The sequence below is a fragment of the Lepus europaeus genome, chromosome 3, assembly GCF_033115175.1.
Source record: "Lepus europaeus isolate LE1 chromosome 3, mLepTim1.pri, whole genome shotgun sequence".
NCBI lineage: Eukaryota > Metazoa > Chordata > Mammalia > Lagomorpha > Leporidae > Lepus > Lepus europaeus.
Window position 1 is genome coordinate 61,497,505 of NC_084829.1, and position 25,454 is coordinate 61,522,958.

At 37.4% G+C, this 25,454-nt stretch overlaps 1 protein-coding gene across 1 annotated transcript in view; it reads right to left on the reverse strand.

Annotated features, from left to right (window-relative positions):
- Window positions 1–25,454, reverse strand: part of EYS (eyes shut homolog) — a 1,789,541-nt gene that overhangs the window by 539,344 nt on the left and 1,224,743 nt on the right. The window contains 1 exon segment of the mRNA XM_062187220.1: window positions 23,499–23,731. Coding sequence (XP_062043204.1) covers window positions 23,499–23,731 — 233 coding nt within the window.

Here is a 25,454-nt window from a genome sequence, read left to right on the forward strand (position 1 = left end):
ATATTTGCATTGGGAAGTTGTCCATGCTGAAGTTTGAAAGTGTCATAAATTTTGGAAGAGTTAATAAGAACAGATTTGGCTAGGTCATGCTATGCTCAGCTGAGTCTCTGCATTCAAGTTAAAGGAAAGTGCAGAAGCAGAGACAAGGAAAGCTCCTCAAGTAGAAGTTATTTCAAACAATATAGTAGCTTGATGTGAAACAGTATGGGTCAATGTAGACAATGGGTCTACATGATATAGCTACAACTGGGTAAGTTTTACTTTGGAAAATGATTACATTTATTCAATGTGATGAAAATCCCCATGTATGTGAGTAGAGTTAGGTGAGGGTCACAATTAGCACCAAGGTGTCTAACTTATCTTTAAAAAATAGACATACATCCCCCAACACAAAGATTTATGAACAGCTGGCATGTAATGCTAATTTTTTTAAAAAATATAAATAGTAAAAAATTAGAGGGCATTTTAAAAAGACAGTATTTCAAATGATCTGAATGTAAATTAATCTGATATATGTGGATTACATCTTTTTAATAATACAAATGAGTTTAAAATGAGGGAAACATTGCTTTTTCAATAGGGAACAATTCTATATTAGTATGCTTTGGGCTTTCAAACATATGTTCAAACATCTGAACAATTGTATGGTTGATTTCACAAACTCTAATTGTGTCCAGAGTCACACATTCATCACTTTTAGCAATTCGCAATGTTGGCTATTTTCAAGTGATTCCAGAATAATCTTTTTGGATATTCATACATAATGCCTTTTGTCACCTCTACAAAAAGTGAATTATAAATCAAATTAACACTGAAATGTATACGATTCTCAAGTTTCAACCTAGAAAGAGGATAGCAATACAATATAAACTCAGTTGTGTAAAAAACAAAACTCGTCTTGGCTTTTTGCCTTCCTTTTCCTTTTGTTTTAATTTTTTGCATTTCCCAGAATGCTAACAGGTTTTTTCCAGAGTACAATTTTGGCACTGAAAATGCTACTTTGGACAAGGCAGCTAATCTTAAGTGGCTGTTTTGCATTTTATGCCAAGATACGTCAGGTGTGCTGCACAAAGACATCCACAACAGATACGGCTTTTAGACTTTTTCTTAAACCAGGTGTTAAAAGTAAGTAAAGGCAAAAAATCATTGTTATTGAAAAGCTCAAACCATGAAAATTTTAGTAGCTGTTTCTTGGAGTCATTAGAGTGCGCCTCATTACAGCCTTTTCCCATCTTTCTTTTACTGCACTAAAAAGAAATACAACTATATAACTATTCATGAAAATGCACATTCCACATGATATACTTTCACATGCCATAGTATGTACATACACCTAAACTCCTACTACAGAGGTTAAAGATGTGGTTATGTACATAAGATAGTAAAAACCATAGAAAATAATAATCATAGAAATATTGTAAAAAGGTGTGAGTAAATATATTCATAAAAATTCTCAAAAGATAATTATCTATCAACATTGCAGAATGAGGTGTATGTGGGTACAACACAGCCATGTAAAGAAATTCATTATTTGATTAATAAAAGAGTATTGGCAACAAATTAACTAGAAAAATCTTGCACTCCAGAATAATGTACCATTTTATATGCATGAGACATATAAATATATGTATAAACTATGCTACTTAAGATTTAAATAGTAAGTAAAATTCACTCCCATTCAAAAGATTCCAAGTCATTTGATCTTATTTATTCTGGATTCCATCCTAGTAAGCTTTGGAGGATAATATTCAGTGGTTTCTGGTACTCTGATTCAGATAAAAATTCTGTTGAGGAGAGAGATGTTGTGGTGCAGCAGGCTAACCACAGCTTGGGATGCCCTCAACACAAATCGGAGTGCCTGTTCAATTCTGGCTACTATATTTCCTACCCAGTTTTCTACTAATATACACCTGATAGGCATGATGGCTGAAGTGTATAGGTTGCTGGTACCATGTGGATGGGAGCCCAGATGGAGTTCTAGGCTCCTGGCTTCAACCTGACCCAGTCATGGCTATTTCGGGCATTTCGGGTATGAGCCATCGGATAGAAGATTCTCTCTCTCTCTTCTCTCTCACTCTCATAGATGAAAATAAATAAATAAGCATTTAAAATGTGTTGAATTGTGTGAAATTTGTAGCAGAAATAATTCTGAGGCCGGCGCTGTGGCTTAGGGGGTAAAGCTACTCCCTGCAGTGCTGGCATTCCATATGGACACTGGTTCAAGTCCAGGCTGTTCCATTTCTGATCCAGCTCTCTGCTATGGCCCGGGAAAGCAGTAGAAGATGGTCCAAGTTCCTGGGTCCCCTGCATCTGCGAGGGAAGACTCAGAGGAAGCTGGCTTCAGATGGGTGCAGCTCTGGCCGTTGTGGCCAGTTGGGGAGTGAGCCATTGGATGGAAGACCTCTCTCTCTCTCTGCCTCTCCTCTCTCTGTGCAGCTCTGACTTTCAAATAAATTACTAAATCTTTTTTTAAAAAAGAAATACTTCTAAATTTAGTTTTTTTACAATTTATTCAGGACAAAGTGGTTCTAGCAAAGATTTTGGAATGTGCCAAAAATATTTAAATTAGATCTTGAGTTTGCATGTGTAAAATGCTATGCTAGTCATAAAAAGTAGCCTAGGAATTTTTTGTTGTTAATTTTCAAGTATCTTTATAAATATAACATTCCAAATATTTTATACTTTATCTATCAAAAAACATATGTGTTAGGAAGAGTTATTCAAAAAACATAAATTAGAAATACTTAATATTCAGGGCACAAAATAAAATGAATATAAAATCTGAAAAACCATCAAAATTCAGAACTACTTTTGGTAGAGAAAAGTTAGTGATTATTTCCCTAATTTTCTATAAAGACAATTTTTAAAACGTCCTTTTTTCCCCAAATACCATGGAATTTACCAAATATACATAAATAGCTAGTCATTTAGTGATGAAAAATAGTTCTTTTTTGGAGTGAGCACTTAGCAGAAAGGTTAGGATGCCAGTTAAGATACTTGCAGCCCATGTTAGAGCATCTAGGTTTGACTCCTGACTCGTTTCCTGCAAATTCAGATCCCGGAAGTGATGATGCCTCAGGCACTTAGGTTCTGGGCTCCTGCCTTTGACACAATTCTGTTTCAGCATTTGGAGAGTGAACCAGCAGATGTGAATGCTCTCATACTCCCCCTCATCCCCACAAATAAATTTTAAAAAATAACTTTTAATATTAAACAAAAATGATATCTATATTTCAGGTGCTATATCTAGATACCAAAGAGAAAATGATGCAGAGATGAGTGAGCATTTGTTAAAGCAGTTAAGCTGCTGCTTGGGGTGCTTGCATTCCTTATTGGTGCTCCTGGATTCAAGTCCCAACTCTGTGAACTCTACTTTCTGTTAATGTGCACCTCGGGAAGGAGCAATTGATGGCTCAAGCAGTTGAATCTCTGAAACTCACATGGGAGACAGCTCCCAGCTTCAGTATGGCCCAGTCCTTGCTACTATGGGTCATTAAAGGGTGAACCAATGAATGGAATCTCTCTCTCTCTCTCTCTCTCTCTCTCTCTCTCTCTTTCTACCATTCAGATAAAACAAACAAATAAATACAATTTTAAAAAAGAAAGATAGGAACTTCTTTGATATTCTGTCAATTAAGAGGGACACATGTGTTAAAGGACTATGAAAATACAAGAGAGTAAAGATAATGATAGAGAAAGGTTCAGGATACTACAGAAGATACAGTGCAAAACAGCAAGTAATTTGAATTTGATGACAAAAAGATAGATTCCCAGAGGAAATACTAATTGTCTCAATTCCTTTTTAATGTTTATTTATTTATTTATTTAAAAAATTTTAAGGTGAACAAATTTTATGTATTTCATATATACAGATTAAGGAGCACAGTGATACTTCCCACCCCACCCTTCCTGCTGCCATCCCTCCAAACTTCCCACCTCCCTCCTGTCTAATTCCTTTTATTTTTACAATGATCTACTTATGAGTATTTTATATTCATAACATTAACTCTACACTAAGTAAAAAATTCAACAAATAGTAAGAAGAAAAATAATACTGTTCCTCAACAGTTGAGGCAAGGAGTGTAAACAACCATTGATCTCAAAATGCTAATTCCACTCCTACACATTACTTTTTTTTGATACTCTAGTAGGGAAACATACAATATTTGGCTTTTTGAGACTGGATAATTTCACTAAATATAATAGTGTCCACTTATATCCATTTTGTTGGAAAAGACAGGATTTTATTTTTACAGCTGGGTCTCCATTAGGAATAAAATGGAGAGAAAACATGAACTTCAAGACATTATCTCCAACTCTAGATGGTCTCTCTTTCCTGAAAGTCTTTTGCTGTTCAGAAATTGTTGTGTTTGTGAGTATTGCCAAAGAAAGTGCACCAGACCAGCCCATGCTAGAATTCCTGGTTTGGAACAAACAAAGACGCATTTTGCTGTTGAATCTAAGAGGACAGAAAGGAGATACAGTGCTGTGGTGGATGCTGTGCAGTGCTTGTTGTCCAATCCTGCTGCCTCTCCTTCTGCCTCAAGCTGATTTGGAGGACACCTGCTTAGAACAATGACTACATTATAATCTGTCTCAGATGCTGTTTCTCAGGGAATTCATTCTGCAGAATTTGGACAATGAAGTAATAAAAAAGCCTGATTAGCAAATTCATACTGCCGTAGAGACATCTTGATGGTAAGGTGTGGTTTCATAGACTTCTTAGTCCATATCCAGAGCAATGGTTGAATACAACCCAAGAGGTTTCCTGGTAGTGACTCAACCTAGGAATCAATAAATTTCAGAGCTGAAAGGGACTCTGAAATTGATTCTAATCATGATAGAAAAACTAAGGGCAAAAACGTCAAATTTCCCTAAAGGCATATATCTAATAAAGACTGAATTGGGACTGAATTTCGCTGTATCTTCATTCCCTCCCACCTTGCCACCCTGGTCTTTTCCAGCAACACTCTTTATCTCAATAGATGTGACCCCAAGAATCTGCTTCAACATATCTGATGTGCTTATAATCACAGGAGAAACATGACAATTCAAAGAGAATAATTTCACTCACTATTTACATCACAGCACTGATGTAGAATGTAATGAGCATGTGATTCTTAAGGTTACAAAAGCAAGAGACTCTCACGATCTTTGGGATTTAGCTTTGTCTTCAGAATTCCATTAGGTACAGTTGAATCCTCTGCCACTAAGGATAAGTCAGTGTGAATATTTGAAAAAAAAAAAAAAAGCAGGAAGAAACACCATTAATCCTAGACAATGGATTCATTTCCATCTTGATTAAAATGTATCTTAGCTTTATTTTAACAGAAAAGCATTTATAAGATGATGTTTTCCACTTTCTCAAAATTCTTGTCAAAGCTTTCTGGCAGGAAACAATGGGTTTCCTGCTAGAAACAATGGGTCCTTTTAGACAGAAGTATTAAACCTATCTAGGTAAGACATTCTAACTAGTCCAGCTGTGATCTCCTCAAAAATTGATATGAGAGAGAGCTAGGGATTTATTTTACAGGGAGATTCTTTAGAGGAATTTTGAGAAGTAGAAAGTACAGTGGCATATGCTGCCTCCTGACATCAAACGGGGAAGTCCACCAAAGTGTCATTCAAACATTGTAAATAGCAGGGTGCATGCTGGCAGAGGCAAAGCAATTAGTAGGTCACTCTATTGCTGCCTGTACTGAGGGAGGAGTTCTTGGGAAAGTTAGGTATATGTTGCTGAGAAGTACAGACCCTGGGCACATAACAACTCCATCCTTGCCTCTACTCTGAAAGGGGACCAGCTATCGTGTGGCTTCTGGTAGCATAAGACTGTGTTCCTTAGTGGACCCCAACTCTCTGCCCCATTAAAATGCCTGCCTGGGAAACCATAAGGCTGCATGCAAATTTATTCTAGACAACACTGAAGATAAACATAAGACTTCTGTATTTAGAGTATTTACTATAAAGGGCTTACAATCATGACTTCTTTTTTGTGTCTTTGCAGTATCAACTTCGAGGTGTCTTTCTCAGGAACCTGAAAGCCCTTCAATTGGAATGTAATCATCAAGGAGAGAGCCTCTGTCTCCCAGTCTGACTTGGAGGATAGAACTCTGACTTCCTGTAATTGCAAGTGCCAGACTCTGTTGCTGTGGTCACATTTCAACTGACCCATCCTTTATAATTTCGCACGCCTCCAATTCTACTTGAGTAGCTGTACTACCTTCTCCCTCATTCTCTTGAAAATGCCTAATGATATCTGCACAAATTGGAATGAAGCTCAACTCTTTCTGCTACTGTCAGCAGTCATTGAACAAAATCTATTTTCACCACTTTAGCTAATGTCTGACTGTGTTTTTTCTTTGTCATTGTAGTTTGGGGAGGCAGGAATGGAAACTAGGGGCTGTCTCTTGCTGGGAGAATCATGAATGCAGTCAGAAGGCTGCCGTAGCCTGGGAAGTAGTGAGGAGAATGAGGATTCACCCATGGGTTCATCTGCATTTTTAGCTGGTAGGAGAGTGAGCCTTGAGATTTGTTTATTCAATTGATGATAAAGAAGGTAGCTAGGCTCAAGTAATTTAGACATAATCTTGTCCAGTAGTAGGTCTACTTCATCAGGGGAAACAGCCAAAAAGGACATATATTTATTTTCCTGACAATCACAAAATAGAATTTGGATAGTAGCTGAGAGTGCACGACCCAAACGAGGGAAAGGTGTTCTAGAGAATCTCTAATAAACCACTGAGGCACTGCAATGACAGAATCTGCTTCATGCCCAAGATGAATGACAGTGAGCACCTGCCAAAGAATATGATTTTTCCTGCTTCTTTGTATCCTGATCCTACCCTGGAGACTCTAGTTTTAGGGACAAAATATATCAAGGAGAGACACAAAAGAATGAATTTCAAATTGAATTTGGGAGTGAAGCTTTAAATTGCATTAGAGATTTTAATACCTACAAATGACCTGAAACAGGGGCCGGCACTCTAGTGTAGTAGGTTAAGTCTTTGGCTGTAGTGCCGGCCATACAGGCACTCATTCATGTCCAGCTGCTCCTCTTCGCAGCCAGCGCTCTGCTAATAACCTGGGAAAGCAGTAGAAGATGGCCCAAGTGCTTGAGCCCCTGCACCCACATAGATGATGCAGAAGAAGCTCCTGGCTCCTAGCTTTGGATTGGCCTAGCTCCGACCACTGCTGCCATTTGGGGAGTGAACCAGCAGATGGAAGACTTTCTCTCTGTCTTGTCCTCTCTTTGTTTGTAATTGTACCTCTCAAATAAATAAATAAAATCTTTAAAAAATTTAAAATATTACCTGAAACAATCATAGGATATACCCATTGTTGTCATAAATAAGAGGGGAGAGAAATCTGATTGAATCTCTTAAGTTAGTGTTGTAAGAAATCAAGTTAGTCTTGAGTATATCCCATCAAGTCAGGTCATTTAATGATTAAGGTATTATTGTGTCACTGTAAATAGCATTGTTGTTATGCTTATGTTTATGCTTTTGCTTTTTCAAGGGAAGCTATTAAATAGAAATATGTCACAGTGAAAATGACAATTTTTGACATTAACCATACCTTATAAATCTGGCTTTGTAGGTCGCTGAATGATCCCTGAAAAGTGCTTTCTTCCTGTTCAGTTTCCCTATCAGTGGGACAGTAATGATTGTCGGTTACATATTTGTAATATATGCCAGGCAGCCATAGGCCTTCCTTCCTGGGCACCTGCTTTCTGATCAGCAGGGCACATCACTGAGCTGACTCTTGGCAGAGACACTGACATGTCATACTTTTGGCTCAGTGACTGGGTATAGTGTGATTGCCTTTGCAATGTCTCTTCCCCATGGTCAATCCAGGAATTTTTCAGCCCTTGCTTGTGAGAATGACTCCATAGTGTTGATTCAAAATCCACTGTCAGTCAGGAGATATTAGGAAGAAAGATAATTCCAGATGATAAAATTCGTAGACTGCTTTTGTTCCCACTCTAGCTCTCTTCTGGAACCACTTCTGCATTGCCACCTTGGGGTGCAATGAGATGCCACCTTCATCTTTTCATGCTAAACATTTCTATCTTTATTTGCATTAACTTAGATAGCTAGAATAGTTCAACAAGCTTGGTTTCAAATCCCAAATCCAGAATTTACTGAGTAACCATAGACAAGTTACTTAACTTTCTGCCTTCATTTTCTCTCATGAAGTACAGATGTTGAACAATGTTCATGAGGGTTAAATGAGGAACTTCAGGTTAAGATGAAGAAAAATGTCTAACGCATTTACACACCCAATAAACGCTAGCTATTATGATTTATTGAGTTGGTTTCTATAACCAGAGACAAAGGAATTTGACTAGTAATGTATTACTTGACTCACAGGGTTGATATGTGCACTGAAAGAGAAAATGCATAGAAAAGAGTTTAGCATGGTTTGTACTAAGTATGAAGTGATAATTATTAACTGTTATTATATGAAGCTTCCTTATTTCTTAGTTAATGTATCTTTGCCATGGTTTGAATATGTCTCCCCAAAAGTATTCGTTAGAAACTCAATTCTTAATGCAAAAGGGCTGGAAGGTAGGGCCTAATGAGAGGTCATTACGCTCTGAGGGCAGAGTAAGTAGATTGATGTTGTTATTGAGTGACTTCACTATAAGATGAGGAGTTTGGCCCTCTTTTACTCTCTCTTTACCTTCCAACATGGGATGACACAGCAACAGGACTCTCAACAGATGTGGCCCCTCAATAGACTGCCCAGCCTCCAGGAGTGTGGGTCAATAAATTTCTGTTCATAACAAGCTACCCATCTGTGCCACTCTGTTAACAACACAAATGTGGAATAAGACTATCTGATATTAATGTGCAGAAATACTGAGCAAACATAAAATATCCATTGTCCACTGTAAACTGGCAGTCAAGGGAACTGAAGGCAAAGGGTGATACGTGTTTGTGAGTAATATTTTCAACTTCTATATCACTTCATAATATAGTCACATGTATTCATATCAATGTCTGTGATCCTAGAATGGGACAGAGAGTAAAAAGATATCCACAGAAACACCTTGACCAAATATATTAAAGCAATTGAAATCGATTTCATCTTTCAAGGACAGAAAATTTAAAGGATAAATTCTGCTCAGTTGGTTCTCAATTTCATTAAAATTGTAAAGTTGTATTTATGAGTAAGGCCATGATGCTGCCTTTAAATATAAATTCTATTAATTTTTCCTGCCAAAGGCACATCACATGTTAAGAAAAATGCTTTCCTGAAAATCAGTTTCTCAGAGGCCACACATTTTGTTCTTAATTAGTTCTGGTCATTATATCTTTCATTTTGCCATTGTGTAATAAACTTTGTAGACAGGTCAACATTAGCCTTTGCTTTTTTGTTGGTCTATTCTCATATCACCCAAATTTATATTTTTCAGATTTTTACATTAATTTCTTTCAGTTAGAGAACAGTATTCTCTGACAAATCTTGACCATTCTATTGTAAATAACATAATAGAAATGTGTTAGTGTAGTTTGTATTCTGTCATTATTTAAAATGTTAAAATGACAAATAATATTAAAATAGAATTCAACTAAATCCCACTAATTTAATTATCAGATAATATGTTTTTATATGGAAAAATCTCAGCGATTTCTTTTAAAGGATATGGACTGCAGTAAATGAGAAAAATGAACATTATATTTAGCAGTATGGCCATTAGGCTTTACTAAGTTTTTTAGGTCAGTAACAATATACTAATTACACATTTGAAATAAATCAGTGAATGAAATGAGAGGACATGGTTTTCACTTCATTCATTTGTTTTAGCTCCATATGTAGTCCAGGAAATTGTTGTCACTTTATATTCTTACATATTCTTGTTCATGACAACCTACTGTTCTACTTGTTTGGTGCATTAATGTTGCCATTTTTGTTATATTAAATGATGAGAAGTTTATGAGTTGATTAGGTCATAAGGGTGTGATTGGTGGCATAAAAAAGAGAGAGGTCTTCAAATGTCCATCAACCAATGACTAGATAAAGGAAATATTGCATATATACACTACGGAATACTACTCAGCTGTAAAAAACAAAATGAAATCCAGTCTCGCAACACAACGGATGAAACTGGAAAGCATTATACTTAGTGAAATAAGCAAATGCCAAAAAGACAAATGGCATATGACTTCCCTGATCTGTGGTAACTAATAGTACAAAAAAGTAATGTATATAGATGAAATGGACACTTTGAGATTTGATTATTCTTTATAGCAATTGTCTCTACTGTTAAACAGTGTGTTTTTCTTCTTACTACTTGTTGAATACTTAATGGAGAGTTAATTTCATGATTATAAAATAAACTGAAAGTCTGTCATTATAAAAATAATTACATAATTTCACTTATTTCTCATTGAATTTCCATATTTCCTTCAAATACCATTCATATACACAACAAACCACAGAAGTAGTGACTCTATTTTTATACTATGATCATTGCCAGATCTTCTGCCATATCTGGTTGGCTAAATGTGTTAGACTCAAAAACAAAACAAAACAAAAACAAAAACAAAAAAAGGGAGAGTGAAAGAAAGGGAGAAGGAAGGAAGGTGTGAGTGAGAGAGGAGGTATGAGAGAGGAAAAGGGGGAGGAAGGGAATATCATTATATTCTTAAAATTGTATCAATTAACTACATTGAATCTGTTAATTGGACCATGTTTAAGACTCAGAAGAATGGGCTTCTCTGCCATGATTCTTCACGAGTTAAGAATGCCATCAGTTTCTTTGTATAAAGAGACCTGCCTTTAAAATCACACATTCTGAACATTTTAGTCAAGCTACAACAGGTTTGGAAAACCTCTGTGGGGGAGGGGTGAATATAACGCTTCCTCTTTTTTATCTGTTCCCTTTGCCCTTCAAACTGCAGATTTTTTTTAAAGTGGGGATTTGTCCCTACTTGATTAAAGATTGAGTGGAATTCTAAAAAAAAAAAAAAAAAAAAAAAACAAAACACACACAAAACTAAAACTAAATAAATAAATAAATAACAAAAACAAAAGAATGAGTTTGGCCCCCTCTTGTCCTCTCTCTTTCCACTGTGTGCTGATGCAACAACAAGGTACTTGCCAGATGATGGCACTTTAATATTGGACTTCCCAGTTTCAAGAACCGTGGGCCAAATCTTTGTGAATTATCCAGTCTGTGGTAATCCTCTTGTAGTGCACAAAATGCTCTAAGATAATCATTTTATAAGCACTTGAAATGTGGATGATTTGACCTAAGATTTGCTATCAGTGCAAAGTATTCACCATATTTCCAAGACTTAGTGTGAAAATCCATATTAATATTTGTGTTGTGGAAATGACAATATTTTAGATTACTGGGCTAAATAAACTACTATTATTCATTTATTCACACTTAAGGTTTTTGCTGAGGGAACAAGGAAATTTAAAATTGTACATGTGCTGGCCGGCGCCGTGGCTTAACAGGCTAATCCTCCGCCTTGCGGCGCCGGCACACCGGGTTCTAGTCCTGGTTGGGGCACTGATCCTGTCCCGGTTGCCCCTCTTCCAGGCCAGCTCTCTGCTGTGGCCAGGGAGTGCAGTGGAGGATGGCCCAAGTGCTTGGGCCCTGCACCCCATGGGAGACCAGGAGAAGCACCTGCCTCCTGCCATCGGAACAGAGCGGTACGCCGGCTGCAGCGGCCATTGGAGGGTGAACCAACAGCAAAAAGGAAGACCTTTCTCTCTGTCTCCCTCTACTGTCCACTCTGCCTGTCAAAAAAATAAAAATTTAAAAAAAAATTGTACATGTGCTTTTCATTATATTTTTATTGGACACTGCTTCTATAGAATCATTAAAAATAAAGTTATTGCATGACCGTTGTATGCAAGTTTTTTCTAATTATTACTTCTGCCTATGATTATCACTTCAAAATAATTTTTAATTAATTTTTCTCTTTTTATAAGCACATTTATTTTAGAAAAAATATTGTTAAACATACTTGTCAATTAAAAGGATCATTAGTGAATTCATCAAATGTCATGTTCATAAGTTTACAGTTAAATATTTGTCTGTATATTGATCTATCAATAATTTGATACAATTGAGTTTATTACTATCTTAATTTCTATAAGTTTACACAATTGCTTATTTTAGGCATATGCAATTGAATATATCTTAAGCATCTACAATAGAACATATTTTGCTACAATTTAACTTGGAATTTATCACTGAAAAATTTTAGAGGACACATACCATAGTAGATAAAATATTTGACTTGGGTTATGGACAACTGTGTTTTAGTTCTAGGTTTTCCCTTAACCTGTAGTTTACTTGAATGACTAAAATGACATTGTTTAGACATTAGACATTGTTTCTGTGTCAGTAAAAGATGAGCTTTTAATAATTTAAATTTTATATATTTCTAACAGTAAAGTATTTTAATAGGTCAACAAAAATATTTAAAGAATATTTCATGTTTTAAATTTGTTTGTATGTGTACATGGGCTGTGCATGATAAATATGTTAGAAACAAATAGAAATGCATGTAATAAATTTGTGGCTCTTGAAGATTTTAGTACTGAAATAGAAATACAAGATAAATCATGATTTCTAGTTTGTATATATAAATAAATATATATATATATACTTATAAATGTTCAGATAGTCACCTTTGCTTTAATTATAACCCTTTGTAGAATAGGGTCTGCATTGTTTTATTATTGACACCATTTGTGTCATAGTGAAGTTTTACTGCCTATATTTGGTTTTCTGTGGACTGATGAGACAGCCGATGATGCAAGAAAGGGGACAGAAAGGAACCTCCACACATTATTTTACACTCTTTCTTCATAAAATAATATATTAAGGAAAATCACCTGGACAATTGGCGCAGTGGTTGAGATGCTGTTTGCAATGCCTCTACCCCATATTAGGCTGCCTGGGTTTAAGTCCTGACTCTACTCCTGATTCCAATTTCTTAACATTGTGCATGATAGGAGGCAACAGGAAATGGCTCGAGTAGTTGGGTTTGGCCACTCACATGGAAGACCTAGACTGAGTTTTGGGCTCCCAGCTTCAACCTGCTGCAGCCCTCTGTTGCAGGCATTTGGAGAGTGAACCAGTGAATGGGAATGCTCTTCCTCTCTCTCTCTCTATATATAGAGAGATTAGCTGAGAAATAAAGCTAGGAATCCAAGTAGGACCCATCCAGCAGGGAACTCTAGAGACACATTAAAAACATAAAACTTAGTAGCAATATCATTCTTTATATATATATATATAGAGAGAGAGAGAGAGAGAGAGAGAGAGAGAGAAAGAGAGAGAGAGAGAGAGAGAACACACACACAAACATATATATATATATATATATATATATATATAAATCAGCATGATTTGTGCTGATACATTTTTATAATGGAATCTATACTGCCTTTTGCACAGAGAATACAAATATTTGCTATATGTCCAAATGATTAGAAAAATATCAGGCTTTGAGAGAATTCTGTTTTTCTAGCCTGTTGTACTTACCTCACAATTTTTTTTCCATCTCATTCCTTTCTCCACTGTAATTCCTTCTGCATTCTACTCACATATGTATCATTCTGAAGCATAGCTCTGTTCATATGTGTTTTATCTTATTGCTAGATACCGCTGGAGCCGGTGGCGTGGCTCACTCGGTTAATCCTCCTCTTGCGGCGCTGGCTTCCCATATGGGCACCGGTTCTAGTCCTGGTTGCTCCTCTTCCAGTCCAGCTTTCTGCTGTGGCCCAGGAGGGCAGAGGAGGATGGCCCACGTGCTTGGGCCCCTGCACCTACATGGGAGACCAGGAAGAAGCACCTGGCTCCTGGCTTCAGATCGGCGCAGCGCCGGCTGTGGCGGCCATTTGGGGAGTGAACCAATGGAAGGAAGGCCTTTCTCTCTGTCTCTCTCTCTCTCACTGTCTAACTCTAGCTGTCAAAAAAAAAAAAAAAGAAATATATTGCTACTAAGTTTTATGTTTTTAATGTGTCTCTAGTGTTCCCTGCTGGATGGGTCCTACTTGGAGTCCTAGCTTTATTTCTCAGCTGATCTTGCATGTACCCTATTCACAAATCCAGCTACATCGCTTTCGTTCCTCTCATGTATTTATTTAGTCTAATTCTTCCAACTCATCCTTCAAATACTGTTTAACATTCCACTTCATCCATGGAATAATCTTCCTGATGTTCTGAACTGGTTAAGAGAGAGTGAAAAGGTCTTTGTTTATGAAAATATTTTGATGATGTGTTTGCAAGAAAAAATGGCAACAAAAATTTTTGCTAAACCTTTTTGCAATATAAAAAGCTATAAAGTCAAGGATTCAAGTAGAAAATAAAGAGCCGTGGAGTGATGATAAAAGACAAGGTAATATATGAAGAACAGAGAGAACTGGCCGGTGCTGCAGCTCAATAGGTTAATCCTCTGCCTGCGGCACCGGCACACAGGGTTCTAGTCCCAGTCGAGACACCGGATTCTGTCCCGGTTGCCCCTCTTCCAGGCCAGCTCTCTGCTGTGGCCCGGGAGTGCAGTGGAGGATGGCCCAAGTGCTTGGGTCCTGCACCCGCAAGGGAGACCAGGAGAAGCACCTGGCTCCTGCCTTTGGATCAGTGCAGTGCGCCAGCCGCAGTGTGCCGGCCGCAGCTGCCATTTGAGGGTGAACCAATGGTAAAGGAAGACCTTTCTCTCTCTCTCTCTCTCGCTCTCTCTCTCTCTCTCTTTCTCTTTCTCTCACTGTCCACTCTGTCTGTCAAAAAAAATTTAAAAAAAAATTAAAAAAAGAATAGAGAGAACTGATGTTCAACCATAAGGAATGTGTGTGGGTTGGTGTGTGCACGTGCATTATGAATTTATGAATGATAATATTTTGTGTGGAAATGACGAAGAGGTCTATTGTGTTAGAGCCTGGTGGGTTGCCTGGCCTAGCTAATATTTTAGGAAGCTAAGGAAAGATGCCCCTTCTTATTCCTCTTTTCTCTTTCCTGCACTGGCATGTGGTGGAGATTTGCCAATAAGACAACTTTAGTATTTCCTGTGACTTTAAATCTTGAACAAGTGACTCAGACCATGGTAACAGTTTGAGCTCATGTCCAATGGTGGTATGCAGACCAGCCTATTCTAGGATGACTTCACTATGATTCTGTGGCTTGGTCTTCCAGAACATCCTCCTGTGCATTTTCTAAAATGATTACACCTACTTCTCTTGATTCTTTGAGCACCAGATATCCACTTAGTGTACTTATTTTTCTGTAGGATCATGTAAGCCTGAAGATGATCAGAGTCTCACTGTAGGCAGAATAATATCACCCCAGCAAAATGTCTACAAGTTAATTCATGCAATCTGTGCATATTTCTTCATACATAGTAAAGGAAAATTGAAGTTGCAGATGGAAATAAAAGTTATAATATCCTACTTTGAGATATGGGGGTTTATCCTGTGTTATCTCATTGAGTTTTATGTAATCTCAAGGGTGCTAAAGTATAGGAAAGAGATAGATGAGTGGGTCTGAGTGACAGAATCTGAGAAAGATTAGAACCATCAATATTTGCTGAGAAGGTGGGTAAAGGGTTCAATAGACAACGAATGCAGACAAACCCTAGAAGTTGGAAAAGGCAAGGGAATGGATTCTGTCTTATTCCTTTAAGGCAGGAAACATAGCTCTGCCCAAATGTTTATTTCACCCAATTGGGACTTTTGTAGGTCATGGTAACAAGCCCAAGATGGTGGGAGTGCTATCTTTTCCTAACAGCTGATATGGTGCTTCCTGATGGAAAACTGCAGTAGCTGGTAGTGGAGATTAGCAACACAGATTGGAGACCTCCAGCCTACTCGTGCCCTAAATATGAAATCTGTTTCTGATGATATGTAATCTTATCTTCCTTCAGCCCATCTCCCTGACTTCTATCCCCATCCATTTTCAATGTCACATCTTAATATTTCAGCAGTTGTCATTTACTAAACGTTATGCAGCAGCATTGCTCTGCTTTTAAAGAGATTTTCAGACAGGGGTATTATATTTGAAATGGCAGACACCTATTGCTTGATCCTTTTCTGATGATGCAGACCATCAGTTCTACAGAGAGGAGATAACTCACTGTCCTAAGAGCCTGACTAGTGCTCTGTTTTTCTGACTTCTGGGCTCTGGAATGTCTGAGACTCAGCCACCTGACAAAGTTCATGAAAAAAAATCCTGACTACTCTAATATGCCTTTGAAAATGTATTCTAGTTATGGTAAAAACAAAGACATCAAGGCAGTCTTTTTATTTAACAAAACCAAACACCTAGTAAAACCTATCATTTTTATTCCAGGTTTGCAATTTACTCAGTACAGTTAACCTTTAAACATATATGGAATATACACAGACAGGATATCCAATAAAACGAATGATTTCTTGCTTTTAAAGCATGGCATTTAAATACTCCTTTATTGCACTATTTATAAAACTGTTTTATAGAATACTAAAGAGTATGGAGCTGTTTAAAAACGTTAATCCTATAATTAATAGTCAGAGGCATACGCTTTCACCCAGCACAAGGCACTGATATTCTAAATCTGTCATTCTGAACTTTACAGTAGGAGACAGCCATCTGCCTGCCTGCAGCCATATAAAACAAGGCAAGAATGTATGCTCTTATGTTTCCCCTGGTGAGATGCAGGACCATTAGGATAAAGTAGACAATGAGGTTTACTAATATGAATTAAGATAGCATGCGTTGAGAAAAAAAGGGAACATATTAAATCAAACTAATTCTATAAGTCAGTATTATTAGGTGATTGGATATGGATGATTTGATTAAGTAGAACATATGATGTAATGCCCAGGAGACAGGAAACATGTGTATGGGTGACCCATTACTGAGTCCCATATCCCTAAACCCTTTGTCTGTTACTGAAATTAGTGCTATTTTAGCTAAGGCCTGTACTGTAATTTACACTTCCATTTTTCTGTGAAACATCAAAGCTATTAAAATAAAGTACTTTAGCATTCTTTCACAGGTTCAGTATATTAACTGGAAGTAAAAAGGAGCAAGACTTGTGAAGAAAAATCAATTTCCAACCTATCTCTACATCTGATGTCTAGGCAATTATGTATTTTTTGGAGAGTTCTGTTCTTTCATCAGTTATATCTGGACTTTTCTAAAATCCAAATAGTCTTATATCTACTTCTTATATTTTAGTTTAACTTAAATTATTACAGATAGTGCCATGCAGACACACTACTTTCTTGGTCACGTACGTGTTTTTTTCAGCTTAATTTTAGATGAATCCCATTAATACAATCTTCATTAAGATTTTAATAGATCAACATTAACTTCTTTGGTTTTATGACTTTTGAAATTTTTATTCTTAAAGAAAAGTTTCTTTTCTCTCTGAAATAAGATGCTTTCTGTAAACTAATGAAAAAAGTGAGACAATTTCAGAATTCTAAGTCATGCCATCACATTAAATTTGATCTTCTAACTAGTGCAGCAATATAGCAGGGTGGTTAAACGTGAAGTCTGGAGTCAGCCAAGATTACTTCTAATCTCATTTCTACCATGTACAAGCTGTGTGACCTTGAGTGAGTAATTTAACAACTCTCAGCTTTAGATTGCTCATTTGTAAATGGTAGTAATTTAGAGGGCCGACTTCAGCTAGGTTATTCTGAGGGTTAAGCGAAATAAGATGCATGAAGCACTCAGTACACTGTGTGGTAAATCAGAACTCCCACGGTGATATTAAGCAAATTTCCTTCCTGAAGGAGAAGCTCATATGCAGGAGTCCTCCCTTATCCCTTATGCATAGGGGATGTCTTTCAAGACCCCCACTTTATGCAGTTAGCATTGAACACTCCATATACTAAAGTGTTTCCATATTTATATATATATACACACACCTATGATAAAATTTAATTTATAAATTAAGCACAGTAAGAGACTAACAATAACTTTAAAAATAGAACAATTGTAAGTTAAATGAACTTCTTTTTTATTCATGAGTTCTCAAAACATCTTAGTGTACTTTCATTCATTCATTTAAAGGAAGTACTTTGCAGCTTCTCTTTGGCATACTTGAATTGCCTCTTGTGCTCTGCACTCATTATTAAGTAAAGTAAGGGTTACTTGAACACATGCACTGTTGACACCACAATGATGAATCTGATAACTGAAAGAGCTACCAAGTGACCCAAGGATAGGTAGCACACACAACATACAGAGTCTACGAAGGGAGGATTCTTATTCTCAGTGGAAACAGTGGGATGGCAAGAACGGTGCAGTTTATCACTTAAGAATTGTTTATTTCTGGAATTTTCTATATAATATTTTCAGACTGTGGTTGACCATAGCTAATTGATAACATAGAAAGAGGACTACTGTAATTTTAGATGTTGACTGTTTATGGGAATATAATATTCAATTAAGCCCCACTTTATACACCACTCCCTGTGCCTTGAGATCACATAAAAAGATGGCTCCAAACCTTGTTGAGTGCAACACTTTCTTGAGCAAGCATGCAATTCATCCCGAGTATGTACTTTGCTATTGCATGTAAGTTAAACATTCCTTTTTTTTTCCTAATCTTTACCTAAGTCTTATCCTTGAATTTCTTTTAGTGTTAGAGAGAAGAACCTGGACACACCCATCCCACAACACTTTTGCCTGGACTTTTTAGTGTACCATATACCTTTAGTGTACATTTTTAGTGTACATTTTTAGTGTACGATATACCTCAAGTATTACTGAATTAAAGTGCCTTTTAGAAATACAATTTTGAATTGGTAATGGTTATTAATAAAAACCTCACTCACTATTTTTGATTTTATGCCCTTAAATTCAAATATTCTATAATGCGTTACCTAATGTTTAGCAAAACATCATTCAATTTATTTTAAAATATTGTAAATTTAAAAGGAAAACAGTTAAAATACAGATGTTATAAAATGATATAAAATATGTATAATATAAAATAATTCCAGCAAATATTATGAGATTACCAATTCTTTACTTGAAGTCAATTTATTATAGTCTGCCACCCCAAAGAGCAGATACAATTAAACCTCAGCTAAGCCTGGGATTTAAATTCCCAATAAGCCTGGATTTATTTTCTTTCTCAGAAAAGCATAGGTTACTCTAAGGAAAAACTTTGAAGGGGAGAGAGGTGAGGATTCAGCGGATCACAGAGAAATGATGGTTCACAATCTCATTTTTACTCTAATATGTGCCATTGGCAGCAGATAAACTAACATTAAAATATGGAGTTGGTGTCATGTAGGATCTCTGTCCTTAATGTGCTGTACATTGTGATTTAATGCTATAACTAGTACTCAAACAGTATTTTTCACTTTGTGTTGCTATGTGTGTGCAAACTGTTGAAATCTTTACTTAATATATACTAAACTGATCTTCTGTATATAAAGAGAATTGAAAATGAATCTTTCCCAAGGACCACACAGGGAATCTCTGCTGCCCTCAGTGTGGGCTCCAATTCTCCTGCAGTCTCCCACTGGGTTGCCAAGTTAGATCCTAATCTCCTGTTATTTCACCCCTCCCCCCAGAGTCAGGTGTTTCTGCTAGGCTCAGGGCCGGTGCAGACCTGAGGTCGCCCTGCTTATGACGTATGTCCAAAATGGCGCCTGCTCTTTGTCTTGCTAGCCTCTGAGGGGTGAGCGGAGAGAGAGAAACTCGTGTCCGTATCGGTCACTTTTTTTTTTTTTTTCCTCTCTCTCTTCTAGTTAGCCTGGTGAACTTTTCCCCACGGGGTTTCAAGCCTCGTTCCCTCTAGTCTCCTCTTTCCGCTTGCCCGCTGGTGTCTCGGGCTATTGAGGTTCGGCTTACCTCGCATTCCAGCGCTGGTGTGTTGAGTCTGCTGCTGGTGTCCCGAACTTGGGCTCTCATGCTCTCCATGCAGGTTCACTGTGAATCACTAGTTCCAGAAGAGTTTCCTCTGCTGTTTCATCCCCTACTCTTCCTTGACCCTGCAGTATCTCCACTTTTTTTGACCTGTGTCTCTCAGACTATCAGTGTGCTCCCTTCCTATTCCGCCATGCTGAGGGCAGCACAGATTCCCTGTGTGGTCCTTGGGAAAGAGCTTCTAATCTCTGGCTCCTGTGGGTATATCATTCACCTGCTAACTACCCCCAATTATGTTCAGCTGTGGGGAATTACTTCCCTTTTGAAAAAAAAAAAAAAAAAAGAAAGAAAGAAAGAAAGAATTGATTTACCAAGCCTAAACTGGGAGTGTCATATTTGACACACCCTCAACCCTGAGGAACCAAACACAGCTCTCAGGCCACACTCATCTCAAGCCTCTAAGGCTCCACTGAAAGCAGACAGTCCACTTAATATAGAGCCATAGGGGACCCAACAGGCCAGTCCACTGCAGTGGCTTTCAATGTGGTAAGCCTGGGCTTCAGCAGAAGTCAGCTTGTGAAGAGCCCTGGCAGCTCTGCCAAGAGTTGGATCACTGGAAATGGACCTGCCCTGGAGTCGAAGGATGCCAGGTCAGAGCCACAGATCTTATTGGCTCCAAGCTGAAAAGCCCTTCACTCAGCCCAACTTCCAAAGTGACCACTGCAGCTGAGGGGATGGTCAAGTAGGGTCAGCAACATTGCAGGCAGAACTGTAAATTTCTTGTTAGAGATGCCCCCTGCCTTTACCTGGCCAGCTCTCCTCCCAGCCCAGCCAAGTAATGAAAGTCAACAGAGTGCCTTCCCCTAGGAGGTTCACACCTCCCTTAGGATATACCCCATGTAAAGAGATAGATAGGTCTGGGCCTCTTAACTTACAAGGCCTAAAGCCCACCAGATTATTATCAAGCCCCTTCTATCAGGTTCTATTTGCCTCTCAATCAGAAAACTTAATTGTAGCTTAGACAGCACCTTTCTTAGCTCCTCTAATAATGACTCTGTCCTTTGTTCTAGGCCCTGCCTAGTGCACTTGGGCCTCATTCCTTTGTAATCATAACCTCTACTCTACCACCAATGGCTCTACTCCCAACCTGTGTGTACTGATGGTCCTCTTCCCCACTTAATGCTGTATAATTGTTCAAACCTGGTAAATGCCACTTTTAGGATCATTGGTTACTATCCTCACTCTGTCTTTTATGACCTTGTCTAAATATGATCAGAGTCGGCAAACTTGGAAGGCTTCCATAGCCTTGGCAACTCATGACGACAGCCTAGGGTGGTTACTGGCGCCATAAACTAGAGTGTCAATTTGTTGGGTCAACAACAGGAGCCACTGTGCACTTGCTCCTCATGTGGGATCTCTGTCCTTAATGTGCTGTACATTGTGATTTAATGCTATAACTAGTACTCCAACAGTATGTTTCACTTTGTGTTTCTATGTGGGTGCAAACTGTTGAAATCTTTATACTAAATTGATCTTCTGTATATAAAGAGAATTGAAAATGAATCTTGATGCAAATGGAAGGGGAGAGGGAGCGGGAGAGGGGAGGGTTGCGGTGGGAGGGAAGCTATGGGGGGGGGGGGAAGCCACTGTAATCCATAAGCTGTACACTGGAAATTTATATTCATTAAATAAAAGTTTAAAAAAAATATGGAGTTGGTATTTAGCCTAGCCACTAAGATGAATGCATTTTGCACCAGAATGTCTGCGTTCCATGCCTGGCTCTGGCTCCTGATTACAATGCCCTCCTAATGGGTATCATGCAGGTCATGGTGTTGGTTCACACATGGGTTCAAGGCACCCTGGAGAGAGATCTGAATTGAGTTCTGGCTCCCAGCTACCACCTGGGCCTAACCCCAGTCATAGTGCAAGTGTGGGGAATTAGCCAATGGACATAAACTCTCTTTCAGTTTGTCAAATAAATAAATATTCATTCCCCCAAAAATCCATTAAAATATCAAAGCATAGTTTAAGGATGGTAGGAATGATAGTTGTCTGAGACTCTATGTACCACAAAGTTAAAGAAAGAAAATAGCCCTTTCTGGGATTTAAATGGGTAAGTGTGGATTTAAAAGATTGACACCCCAAATTATCCCCCTAGACCTCTACTCATAGAATGTAACATCCATGGTCTTGATTAGCAGAAGGTAAGCGTCATGAAATTTGCAGCACATGAATTATTTGCCCACAAATCAAGCCCCAGTAATGTGTCTCCAACATTATCTCTCGTTAAAAAATAGACTTTATAATATTTACATGATAATTTTAAATGAGCATGAAAATACACCGTGTCTCTGTATTTGCTTGCTTGCTTGGTTGAAATTTAAAACATTCATAGCAGTCACACAAGGTTATTTGGAAAACTTTGGATAACATCTATGTAACTTTCAATTAGTCTTAGGAGGGCCTACATTTTAGCATTAGAAATGGGAATTATTTAATACAGTCTTGGGCATGTAATAAAATCCTCAGCAATCTGAAATATAATCCAATAGTCATTTCCATCCCTGTGTCCACAGTCAAACTACTGATTAAATCTACATAGACAGGAACGACATTTTTCAGCTACCAGCGTAGGGACATGCAATCAGCAGTGTCAGAACCTAATGTCTGTAATATGCCCCGGGCGTTTCTAGCTTTATTGTCCAGAATTGCTCTAATTAACTGAACCTCTTAGGAGGCTATTTGATGTTGACAACAGGGAAAATTTTGTGTTGATTCATAAATAGCACCATTAATGCTAAAATCATGTTCTTAAGTATCAAATAATATACTCTTTAAAGTTTATTCTTATTTATTTGAAAGGCAGAGTGACAAAGAGACACATATACACATGGTGGTGGGCGGTGGAGAATCAGTCTTGGTTCACTACTCAACCAGGGTTGTTGCCAGGATGAAGCCAGAGGTCTGGAACTTAACTCAGGTTCTCAAGTGGGTGCCAGGGACTCAACCACTGAGTCATCACCTGCTGCTTCCCAGGGTCAAGTCAGTAGGAAGCTAGAGGGGCAGCAAAATGCCTGGAACTAGAACCAGACACTCTGATGTGCAGGCATCCCACATGAAGTATTAACCTGCTGGCCTACACTTTTTAGAAAAAAAAAATATCTATTTAGTTTAATTTATTTGATATAAGGTCAATGTGTGTGTGTGTGTGTGTGTGTGTGAGAGAGAGAGAGAGAGAGAGAGAGAGGAATACATTCTTAAAATAATTTCAATATGGGTATCTGCTTATGAAACATAAAAATGTAGTGATTTGATTATCAATCAATCCATAAAAATAGTGCAGAAGCTAATTATCTCTATAGTAACAAAGGAAGAATTTACCATAATTTTAGAAGTAACTATGGATCACACTACATTTGAGTTTTTACTCCTATTTTATGTGGCAATTGCAAATATATTTGGAATGGCATCCCTCATGCAAAAACAAAATCTTAGGTTTGCTTCTGCAATACTTAAGTATTTTGACTGCATTTTTAAACAAAATTGTACAGATGTTTCTTGTTTATGCTAATGTCCATCAGGATGTGCACAATATGTTTCAAATCTCTTCCACCCTCTGGAGAAGTTTTAAAAAGAATTAGAGAGGATAATGAAGATTGATTACCTTTTTCACAGAAGCGGCCTGTGAAACGCAGTGGACAGTCACACCGGAATGCGTAGCTGCCACTGGAGAGGAAAATGGGTCGGCAAGTGCCTCCGTGGTGGCACGTAGCCTCCTGGCAGACAGACGGCGCTGCAGGAGAGGGGCCTAGGGAGGTCGGCCTGGAATCATTCCCTTGTGTTGTACCAGAAGGTGCGATGAAAGTGGTTGCTGGAGACAGAGCCAAATCCTGGGATCTGTAATTTATAAACAGAACAGAACAGAGAATACTTTAAAAAGTATTAGGAACTTAAATACAGATCATAGAAAAATTGGTTCAAAGAGGAACTAACAATAATAATAGTGATATACCATTGATCCAAGGTGGAAAATAACTTTATCATGTTTGTTTTACAAATATGGGTTTTGTCAGTAATGAAAATGACTGAGTCACGTAATAAGACTCTGGGTAAACCATGGAACTATCTTCGATTTTTGAACCTCCAGTAAGAAATCTGTAATAATTGGCTTTCAAAATTGAATTGAAAAAGAATCAGAATTTTTACCTAACATAGTCCTCTTTTTATTATTTCAAATTTTAATGAGCTTAAGATCAAGAAATCAAACCATATTGCATTTTGTTGATTAAATTTTTCTCATCTTGAATTATTTCTAGTTTGATTGCTGGAATTATGTATCTTCCAAACTTTCATTTTAAGAAATTATTCAAGGTACATTCGAAAAGCTCACAAATGATGTAATGTTATTTCACACATTTTACTATATATGTTTTCTTTCTTCCCTAATGAAAATGAACAATTTCCCTCTGAAACACATTGAAGTTCTTTATTTTCACCCCTGACAATCCAGTCTCTCTTTGCTCTTCCAGTCTACTTCATCATGATTCCTCGTTAGTACCTTAAATTGCCTCAGTCCAAGTGAGATTCATATTCCTTAAATACCTAGAACTGTCTTAATTATGAAAGTTTGTTCAAACACCTTTCTATGCATTGTTCTCCTCCTATCTTAATTTCACATGTATTGCCAAGACTACATCTTCTTTGTTTCTTCTACACAGCCTTCCTGGGTGCTTATGCTCACCAAGACGAATGTGATTTTTCTCGTATCTAAAAATTTCATTAGATGTCGTTTGTGCCATTACTAGAACATTTAATGTGTTTTAGTATAGTTACTTTATGTGCAGCCTCTGCTGTTAGGCTGTGGCCATGGTTTCTCCACCCTCTCTCCACTCACAGATTTTAACTTTGGCAGAAATCCTTAGCCATGATTAAAAAAATTCATAAATATTTGTTGAATTAACATCTTTAGCATACTCATGACTGCTCTGTATGTTTGAGAAGCAGTGCTTTTGGAATTTTCACTTAATATTATCATGAGGGACATCTTTTCACCTAAAAATACTTGCTCTAACAAAAATTAAAATTTAAACACATTTTGCTTTATATATTATAATGAGGAAACTTTAGCAAAATAAGACAGTTCAAAAATTTTCTCTGAATAATATTAAAACTTTAACAGCTACTGTTGCATCTACTATGTACACCAGTTTCTATTTATTTAAAAAATTGAAGAAAGTAAAATAAATAACAACTCATGAAAACATTTTACTGATGTAATCTTAGTGTGCAGGTCAGTTCTTTTGTTTTACAATCCTTTTACAACCTGAAATTCTTCTTTATGGTGTTCAGCTCAGGTTGTAACAATTTATTTATTTTTATGGCTGAACCTGACCCTCTTCTCTTTTCTCTGGATTGCGATCTCTATGAAGGATAGACAAATCCCCTCTGCTCTTCATTTTATTCTTAACAACTGTACTTGACTCCTAGGAGACTCTACAATAAATATTTTGTCAGTGAATTTGAATAATTCTTGTAAACCTCCAATGCATCACAGTACTAACAAAAGGCAAACAACAAATGAAAAATAATTTGTCACAGTTAATTTCTTGATTCTGTTACA